This window comes from Procambarus clarkii, chromosome 44 (genome assembly GCF_040958095.1).
Source record: "Procambarus clarkii isolate CNS0578487 chromosome 44, FALCON_Pclarkii_2.0, whole genome shotgun sequence".
NCBI classification, from domain to species: domain Eukaryota; kingdom Metazoa; phylum Arthropoda; class Malacostraca; order Decapoda; family Cambaridae; genus Procambarus; species Procambarus clarkii.
Window position 1 is genome coordinate 32,382,182 of NC_091193.1, and position 10,018 is coordinate 32,392,199.

At 47.0% G+C, this 10,018-nt stretch overlaps 1 protein-coding gene across 1 annotated transcript in view; it reads left to right on the forward strand.

Annotated features, from left to right (window-relative positions):
- Positions 1-2,954, forward strand: part of LOC138350215 (ladderlectin-like) — a 77,741-nt gene extending 74,787 nt beyond the window's left edge. The window contains exon 6 of the mRNA XM_069300563.1: positions 2,596-2,954. Within this exon, the coding sequence (XP_069156664.1) occupies positions 2,596-2,728 (133 nt within the window). The 3' untranslated portion in view covers positions 2,729-2,954. The remainder of the gene's footprint in view (positions 1-2,595) is intronic.
- Positions 2,955-10,018: the final 7,064 nt, after the last annotated feature.

Genomic DNA, 10,018 nt, shown 5'->3' on the forward strand with positions numbered 1-10,018 from the left:
CTTTCATACCTCTCACTGAATTTCCCACTTCTATACTTCCCTTCACCTATGCCTCTCCTTCCTCTTTACTCCCCCCCCGCCCCCCCCCCCGCCCCCCCCCCCAAAAAAAAAGGAGACAGTCACTTTACCTAAGGGGATGGCAGAAGAGGCCGCTACCAGCCAGCTCACCCCTCCCGAAGCCAATCAAAGGAGAGGCACATGCACTGTTTGTGTGAGCAACATCAGCATCAACTCGGTCTCCAGAGTCATACGCCAGCATGGTGACTGTCCTGGGTCAGTGAGGCCTCCCGTGGGAGGAGGCAGCACTCAGGAGCCTGTTGCACCAGTACAAATCACAACAGATTACGTTGCAACAGACGACCTGCTAGAGGCAATTAAAGCAACGTCAACCAGGAAACTCGCCCACATCCCAAAGGCCTCTCGCCCATTTGCTGCCGGGAAATACACGGACCTCATCGCAAAAGTCAACAGAGGGTCAAATAACCTTGATGCACCTGATACCATCAAAGCCTGGCACAATCTGTTACTTTTTGGCAATGCATGCTTAGGTGTACCAGACAGAGGAGGCAAGACACTGGCCTCATCCGTCAATAAAGCAATTAGGGATTTTCCTAGGGCTGACAACCTAGTCCGCCTCCCCAAACACACCAAACACCGCCGAGGCAGACCAAGTACGACAATCAGCGACAACAGAAAATTAGGTACCCAAGTCAGCAAGAAAATTGAAGAGGGCAATACAGTCGGGGCAGTCAGGTTGATCACAAGTGAGGACAAAATTTTGCCCTGGGATGAAACCACAGCCCAAGCACTGAGAGAAAAACACCCCCTCAGGGCCGTAGGTGGACCTCCCCCACAGGTCAGGCTCGCCCCTAACCAGGAACCTCTCGTCCTCCGGGAGTCAGAGGTTTATAAAGCTATCGTTTCATTTCCCCCGGGCTCCTCAGGAGGCTACACAGGGGTAAGACCTCAACATGTGAAGGAAATGGTGAACCCTGTTCTTGGCCCAGCTGCAGAAGCGCTCCTGACAGAAATCACAACGTTTGTCAACAACTGCCTCGCCGGGTTAATCCCTGATGAAATCAAACCATTCTTCTTTGGTGCATCCCTATGTGCCCTGAAAAAGAAGGGGGGAGGGATCAGACCCATTGCCGTTGGTAATACCCTTCGCCGCCTAGTTGCAAGGGCTGCTGTCAGAAGTATCCGAATGGAAGCAGCCACCATGCTGCAACCCAACCAGCTGGGGTTTGGAGTCCCCCAAGGCTGTGAAGCAGCGGCTCATGCTGCACGAGCCTACATTAGCTCTCTTACTGAAGACCAGGCAGTAGTAAAATTAGATTTTAAAAACGCTTTCAACTCGGTCAAAAGGGAAGCAATCCTCACTGCAGTCCAGGAACATTGCCCAAGCATTCTCCCGTTTGTGTCAGCAGGCTACAGCAAAGACTCAACCCTCCTGTTTGGCAAACATGAAGTCACCTCAGCAGAGGGAATTCAACAGGGAGACCCACTTGCACCCTTCCTCTTTTGCATAGCGGTTCGAGAAATTACAACCAGACTGTCCAGTGAGCTCAACATCTGGTTCCTGGATGATGGCACTCTGGCAGGCACACAAGATTCCCTGCTGGAAGACCTGCAGAGAATGTAGTTGTGACAACTATATTCTACCCACTTCAAGACTCCGCTCCAATATAGAAGCATCAAGAAATATTGGCCAATAGGCCCACTGCAATTACTTGCATTCTTACCTACAATACCCATTGTTTCGTGTTCTGGCTTGTGTTGAAAGTTTGTTTTCACCTCATCCAAAACTGCTGTAACATATCACCTCACCCAAATGTAGGTATAAAAATTCGAAGATGTTTAAGCTCTATTCAATTATAAGTTGTGTGTGTGTGTAAACTAAGTCTTTGAAAATGTAATAAGTTTTTCGAAACGCGCTCAAGTGTCGCGTCAGACTAGAAATAAAAATGAATTTTGGAGAATTGATTTTTCATTTACCATCAACAGTGAAAAGAAACATAAGAAAGATCGAGAAAATTCGTGTTAGAATTATTAATCTTACTTTTTCGGTCATATTTAATAATATCTGTCTACAGGAAAGACTGCTACCAATATATATATATATATATATATATATATATATATATATATATATATATATATATATATATATATATATATATATATATATATATATATATATATATATATATATATATATATTTAGATATATTTGGTCGAGTATACAGAAGTTTGCAGGTGATAATTGGCGAGCAATGGTGTGACAGCGACTTGAGTGCACTGAGAGTTGGTACAGTATCTCACAAGTGTCTGTTCTAAGCCACACATGAAAGTAGACTGATTATTACTCACTACTCTGCTGCTTATATGCTCGGACAACACCTCATCATTCTCCAAAGGTTGGCAGAAATATTAACTGGAAGTAGGGAAAGGTTTGAATTCCATAATTAGTTCTAATGAGAGCTTTGCTTCTCTCATTAGGCTAATGAGTTTGGAGCGAGTATATTATTAGGATAATCTATTCGCTACAGAACTGTCAACACTTACCATCATACTCATGTTAATTTTCTTTTCCAGATACAGGCCAGAACCAGGCGGCGGTCGCGGAGAGAACTGTTTAATTATGTATCATCCTGACAAGTACTATTTGCATGATATTTCTTGTGGTTATGCCCAGTCTGTGCCACTTTGTCAAAAGGTTTATAAATGATCCCTGTAGTTTGACATTCAACTCAGTGATAGCAGGTATCCAAACGAGCGCTTATATATATCTTCAAAGTTTTGCTCAGCATTGCGCTCTCAAGGATTTCTTGACATTTTATATATTCAACGATCATATTTAAGGATTATATAGGTACCTTCATGTATATATTATGCCCCATAACCATTCTGGGCAAGAACAATATTCTAATTTCAATTAAATTTATTCGTATCCATTTATATTTATTTCCCAAATCCGACCAGTTTCTAAATATCTAATATTAAATATTTCTAAATATCTATGTTAAATGTATATATACATTGCATACAAATGAAGGAAAAAGTAAAATACATAAGAATATGGGATACAAAAACAGTATGTAAGAATATGACATTTAAATCATGTTGAGTTGGTCAGTAGGTGAGAAGCAGTCGTGCCAAGATGAGTCCCAGCAATCATAAAACATTTTAGGACGTTTTTATTTGGTAGCAGAAATGTTCACTTTAACTAATTATATAAAGTCATTGTTAGAATGTTTAAATACGATATTTTTCAGTCAATCAAATCGTAGACCCAGCAACCACTTACTTGTACTTTAGCACTTTGGTCTCGCCTCTCGACTGTCAATCAACTGGTGAAAGAGGCTGTCTAGCTCCCAGGTACCTATTTACTGCTAGATAACAGGGGCATCAGGGTGAAAGAAACTCTGCCCAATTTGTTTTCTCGCCGGCGCCGGGAATCGAACCGATGCCACAAGATTACGTGTCCAACGTGCTCTCCACACGGCCACCGGTGCCCCCTGTGAGAGTGAGTGAGGGTGTGTGAGGATGTGTAAGAGTGTTTGAGGGTGTGTGGGAAGGTTTGGGAGGGAGCGAGAGGAGTGTGAGAGGGTGTATGTGAGACTGTGGGAGTGTGTGGGAGGGTTTGTGAGGGTGTATCAGAGTGTGTGTTAGGGTGTGCGAGGATACGAGAGAGTGTGTGTGAGAGTGGGAGGGTGTGGGAGGGCGTGTTAAAAAGTGAAGGGTGCAGGAGTGTGTATGAGAGTGTGTGAGGGTGTGAGAGGGCGCAAGAGGGTGCATGAGAGTGTATGTAAGGGTGTGCGAGAGTGTAGAAGGGTGTGAAAAGTGTAAGGAGGGTGTGGGAGGGTATGTGAGTGTGTGGAAGGGTGTGTGAGAGTGTGGGAGGGTGTGTGAGAGTGTGGGAGGGTGTGTGAGGTTATGTGAGGGGTGCGTGAGGGTGTGGGAGAGTTTAGGAGGGTGTGTAAGGGTGAGGGAGAGTGTATGGGAGGGGTGTTGGAGAGTGTGGGAGCGTGTGTGAGAGTGTCGGAGGGTGTGTGAGGGAGCAAGAGGGGTGTGAGAGGGTGTGTGTGAGACTGTATGAGGGTGTGTGAAGGTGTGTTAGAAAGTGGAGGGTGTGTGAGGGTGCAGGAGTGTGTGACGGTGTTGTGAGGGGTGTGAGAGGGTGCAAGAGGGTGCATGAGAGTGTGAGAGTGTGTGTGAGGGTGCGTGAGATTGCGAGGGTATGTGCGGGTATGGAAGGGTAGGGGAGGGTGTGTGACGGTGTGTAATGGTGTGGGGAGGTTTATGTGAGGGTGCGAGAGGATGTATAAGAATGTATGAGCGTGTGAGAGGATGTGAGAGGGTGTGTGTGAAAGTGTGGGAGAGTGTGTGAGTGTGTGGGAAGGGGTGTGGGAGAGTGTGGGAGGTGAGTGTATGTGTGAAAGTGTGGGAGGGTGTTAGAAGGTGGGAGAGGGTGTGTGTGTGTGTGAGAGAGTATGGCAGAGGGTGGAAGGGTGTTAGAAGGTGGGAGAGGGTGTGTGAGAGTATGGGAGGGTGTTGGAGGATGTTAGAATGTGGGAGAGAATGTGTGGGAGTGTGGAAGTGTACAGTGTGGGAGAGTGTGTGTGGGAGTGTACAGTGTGGGAGTGTACAGGCACAGGCAGGTTGTGTGGTACAGGCCTAGCCCTGTGACCGAGGTCAGGAGCCCTGTGACCGAGGTCAGGAGCCCTGTGACCGAGGTCAGGAGCCCTGTGACCGAGGTCAGGAGCTCTAATTTTGGTTTTTATATATGTTGAATTCTTTATCCTATTTTAACTTATAATTATTTGGCAGGAATGTAATAAGATATTGCACAGTATTAATGTGACTATAATGATATGCAATATTTCCTTGATAATCAACCTTGATGTTCAGGGATAACATATAATCTTTGAAGGAAACATTTTTCGAGGGAATATCTGGGCGAGCTGGCAACACTGGACCTAGATTCGTGAAGCTCCATGTATTTCTTCCTAAGTAAGTTGGCTATGAAGGTTCATAAGTAGTGAAACCTCGAGTGACGAGCGCCTCAAATTACGAGCATTTTGAATATCGAGCGCTGATCGCCGACAATTTATCTCCATTGGCGAGCACTCATTTCATTAACGAGAAAACCACATGGTGCATTCCTGCTGCTTCTCGCACATTCTCGCACGCCTCCTACAATGCAAATATTTTTTTTTTTTAATATGCTAATGATGCTGGGATGTAAAGGGGTGACTGCTGTGATGTTGCAATGCATTGAATTTTTTTTGTAGAATAAACAACATATGTCATATAGGTTCGTTCAGTGTGTGCCAGGTAGGCTGCTCCATTTTTAATATATATATGAAAAATACAAAACAAATTCTACACATTTGAAACAAAGAAAGATTGTCATAATGGAGCATCCTACCTGACAAACACTGAGCGAACCTTTATGACGTTTTTCCTTTTGTTCAACTTTGTTCAATTATTTTTATATTTTTCATTTTCTTTTTAAGAAACATGAAGCAAACTACCTGACATACACTGAACGAACCTTTCGCTATATATATATAAAAAAAATATATATATAAAAAAGTCAACAAAGTTGGAAAAAGAACAAATGTCATTAAGTTTTGTTCAGTGTTTGTCAGGTAGGCATATGGAGCACATATGTTTCTTAAAAAAACTGAACAAATTTGAAAAAAGAAAAAATGTCATAAAGGTTCGTTCCATATATGTCAGGTAGGCTGCTCCATTATTTACAAAATCGAATATCACATTTCGAATATCACACATTTTGTTCCACCACCGATATATTTCGGTGGTGGAACGGATTATTTTTATTTCCAATCTTTTAAATGGGGAAGTTCGTTTTGAAAAACGAGCATTTCACATGACGAGCTCGGTGCCGGAATGGATTAAATTCGTTAATCGAGGTTACAATGTATTTATTTATTTATAAATTTATGTACAAGAAGTTACATTGGGGGTTAACAGAGAATATAGAAAATAAGTTGAATTAAAGTTCTTGTAAAGCCACTAGCACACGTTAGCGCATACTCACACAGTGGGACGCGAGGGAGGGTGCCGAGCCGCCGTTGGCCGCGCTCGTCAATAAGGCTTCATATCTCGGGACATCAGAGGGATACACGGGAAATTCGGTGTTCAGTGAGAATACAAAGTGCAACACACCATTTTGAAACTAGAAAACTTATGGATAGTGTCCGATAGTGCATATTAGACAAGATCAGGGGTACAACATCTATGCCAGGACAAGCACGTGGGCCACTGATGGTCAGAGTGTACACAACTAGATGTGATAGTGAAGATCATAACAAATAGTGAATAGGATAGTGAAGAAGTGATTCTAAACATGTGGCATTGAACTATATCGGTGCTAAGAGGATTAAGGAGCAGAATACTGGTGATATATAGTGACAAGTTGGAGGGACCTACGCCTGGCAGCGGCGTGGATGGAGACAACAGGCCTACACACCACTGTCAACAGTGCTTAACACCTGTTTGTGCTGCGGGATTTGGAATTGGCGGTAAGGTAAAGCCTCTCACAAAGTCAGTCAGTCAATTGGTGTACAGTGTTATTGTTTTTTAATAGTTAGTCTTGGATATAAGGTAAGAAACTGAAACGAATATCAAGGGAAATGGGAGGCTCATGTGGGAACTAGTTTCTGACACAAAAGTGTGAAAAACACTCCGCCTACACCGAGACAACTCTCCCCCCCCCCCTCTCTAACCCCCACCCCCTCCCAACAGAGCAGAGACTGTAAACACACTGCTCCCAACCATATGCATTTAACAGTCCCTCTATAATCCCTCCATACACCCTCGCCATCCCCACACACCCTCGCTATCCCCTCCCTCTCTCCCACCTCCTCCCCCCTTCAATACACACTCAAACACACATACCTCCCTCCCTCCCCTCTCTCTGTCTCCCCCCACCCCCCCCCCCTCTCTCTCTCTCTCTCTCTCTCTCTCTCTCTCTCTCTATCTCTCTCTCTCTCTCTCTCTCTCTCTCTCTCTCTCTCTCTCTCTCTCTCTCTCTCTCTCTCTCTCTCTCTCTCTCTCTCTCTCTCTCTCTCTCTCTCTCTCTCTCCTCTCTCTCTCTCTCTCTCTCTCTCTCTCTCTCTCCCTCTCTATCTCTCTCTCTCCCTCTCTCTCTCTCCCCTCTCTCCCTCTCCCTCTCTCTCTCTCTCTCTCTCTCTCCCTCTCTCTCTCTCTCTCTCTCTCTCCCTCTCTCTCTCTCCCTCTCTCTCTCTCTCTCTCTCTCTCTCTCTCTCTCTCTCTCTCTCTCTCTCTCTCTCTCTCTCTCTCTCTCTCTCTCTCTCTCTCTCTCTCTCTCCCTCTCTCTCTCTCTCTCTCTCTCTCCCTCTCTCTCTCTCTCCCTCTCTCTCCCTCTCTCCCTCTCTCTCTCTCTCTCTCTCTCTCTCTCTCTCTCTCTCTCTCTCTCTCTCTCTCTCTCTCTCTCTCTCTCTCTCTCTCTCTCTCTCTCTCTATATATATATATATATATATATATCTCCCTCTCTCCCTCTCTCCCTCTCTCCCTCTCTCTCTCTCTCTCTCTCTCTCTCCCTCTCTCGGGCAAAACATGGACTCAAAACACGAACTCGGGCTTACACACGCAGGATGTCAATCGCGGCTGGAACAAATTCAGAGGAAGGGGTGGAACAGGAAGCCTGGATGAAGGGAGTATTCCAGCAAATGTGGGAGGAATTCAGTGAAGAACTGAGGGTAATGAGGGAGACAGTTGCCAACCTGCAGGTTGAACTAAGGGCAGCAAAGGAGGAGATAAGAAGCCTGAAGGAGACTTCTCCACAATACCAGACACAAACCGTGCCTCAGGGAGACAGGAACGCTACTGTGGAGGGGACCTCCACACCTCAGCTCTCATTTGCTGAAATACTTAAAACGAGCCCTGAAGCTAGGTCTGCAGTTAAGGAAGTTGCCATGGAAGTGGCTTCCTCTCAGGAAGCGGCTAGATGTACCAGCCGGCTGATAGAGAGAAATAGAGCAGTAGTAGTAGCAGGCATTAAGGAGCAAACAGGGACCAGACCAAAGGAGCGGAGAGACAAGGACAAAAACATGATTAAAGAGATCCTTAAAGAGGTAAGGATGGAGGGAGCTGAGCGAAATGTTGAAAAGGTTTTCAGGCTTGGAAAGTACAACGAGGACAGAGACCGAATGATAAAGGTGGTTTTCACGAGCGAAATCGCGAAAGAGGAATTATTAGAAAGGAAGTGCTGTCTAGCAGGTGGAGGGAAGTTCAAAAGAGTATTCTTGCTGAGGGATATGACAAGGGAAAAGAGAATGCAAGCAGCAGACGCGAGGAAGGAGCGCAGGGAGAGAGAAAGGAATCAGGGAGCCACACCCCCGATCCCTACAATCCCAGAGGGAAATGGGGAACTCTCCTCAAACAGTGCATTAGCCACAGGGAGTGCGGCACCACCCCCTCATTCCACCCAACAGACACCCTACCTGCCCCAACCCCTGTCAGCCCCCCACTAAATACCCACCTAAGGCACCCTCCCCCCCCCCACCCCTCTCCTTCCACTCACCCCCTCCTCCCACTCCCCCCTCCCCCCAGGACGTCCCTTCTCCCCCATCCCCCAAGCCCTCCCTTCTCCCACATGCCCTTCCGTCCCTCCCACCCACAAGCCCTCCATTCTCCCCAACCCCCCTAAGCTCCCCACTCTCCCCCACCCCACCTAAGCCTTCCCCTTCCACCACTCCCCAAAACCCTCCCCTCTTCCTCAACCACCTCAGCCTTCCCTTTCCCCCCACGCCCCCCAAGCCCTCCCCACTTTATTGCCCCCCCAAACCCCCCTTTCTCCCCCATCCCCCCACCCCCTCTCACCCACCCCCCCAACCCTCCCCCCCTCACCCACTCCCCCTACCCTCCCCCTCCCCCCTCACCCACTCCCCCTACCCTCCCCCTCCCCCCTCACCCACTCCCCCTACCCTCCCCCTCTCCCCCTCACCCACTCCCCCTACCCTCCCCCTCCCCCCCTTACCCACTCCCCCTACCCTCCCCTTCCCCCCTACCCCCCCAAGCCCTTCCTCCTCCACCAGTCTCCCCATACCAGGTCCTCCCAGCTCCCGCTCACCCCAGACCCCACAGGTCCTCCGCAGAGGAGAAGCAGAAGAGAGTTAGTTTCAGGGCAATGTACTCGAACATAGATGGGATCACAAGCAAGGCAAGCGAACTAAGGGAAAGAGCACTAGAAGTGAACCCAGATGTAATTGGACTCACTGAAACAAAACTCTCTAGAATCATAACGAATGCCGTGTTTCCCCAGGAGTACACAATAATAAGGAAAGAGAGGGAAGGTAGGGGAGGAGGAGGAGTGGCCCTACTCATGAGAAAAGAATGGAGTTTTAAGGAGATGGCTATCCCGGGCTGTGAGGGTTTCAGAGACTACATAGCAGGCACCATGACAATGGGAGGACCAAGGATAGTAGTAGCAGTAATATATAATCCTCCACCAAATGACAGAAGACCCAGTCAAGAGTACGAAAGCAACAACATGGCAGTTAACACTATAATTGAGAAGGCAGCCTCTTCTGCCTGTAGAAATAGATCCCACCTGCTCATCATGGGGGACTTCAATCACGGCAGGATTGATTGGAAGAACAAGGAACCGCATGGAGGCGAGGATACGTGGAGAGCCAAACTACTGGAGGTGGCGACTAGAAACTTCTTAACCCAGCATGTCAGTGAACCCACAAGGATGAGAGGAAATGACGAACCAGCGAGACTCGACCTGGTTTTCACCCTGAACGACTCTGACATAAGAGAAATCAGTTTTGAGGACCCAGTAGGAATGAGCGACCACAGTGTATTGGTGTTTGAGTACCTGATTGAAGAAGGGGTATTGAACTCGAGGAGGGATACCGAAACCAAAAGGTTAGCATACCGAAAGGGAAACTATGAGGAGATAAGAAAATGCCTAGCAGATATAGCATGGGAAACAGAGCTCAGGGAAAAGACGGCCCAAGA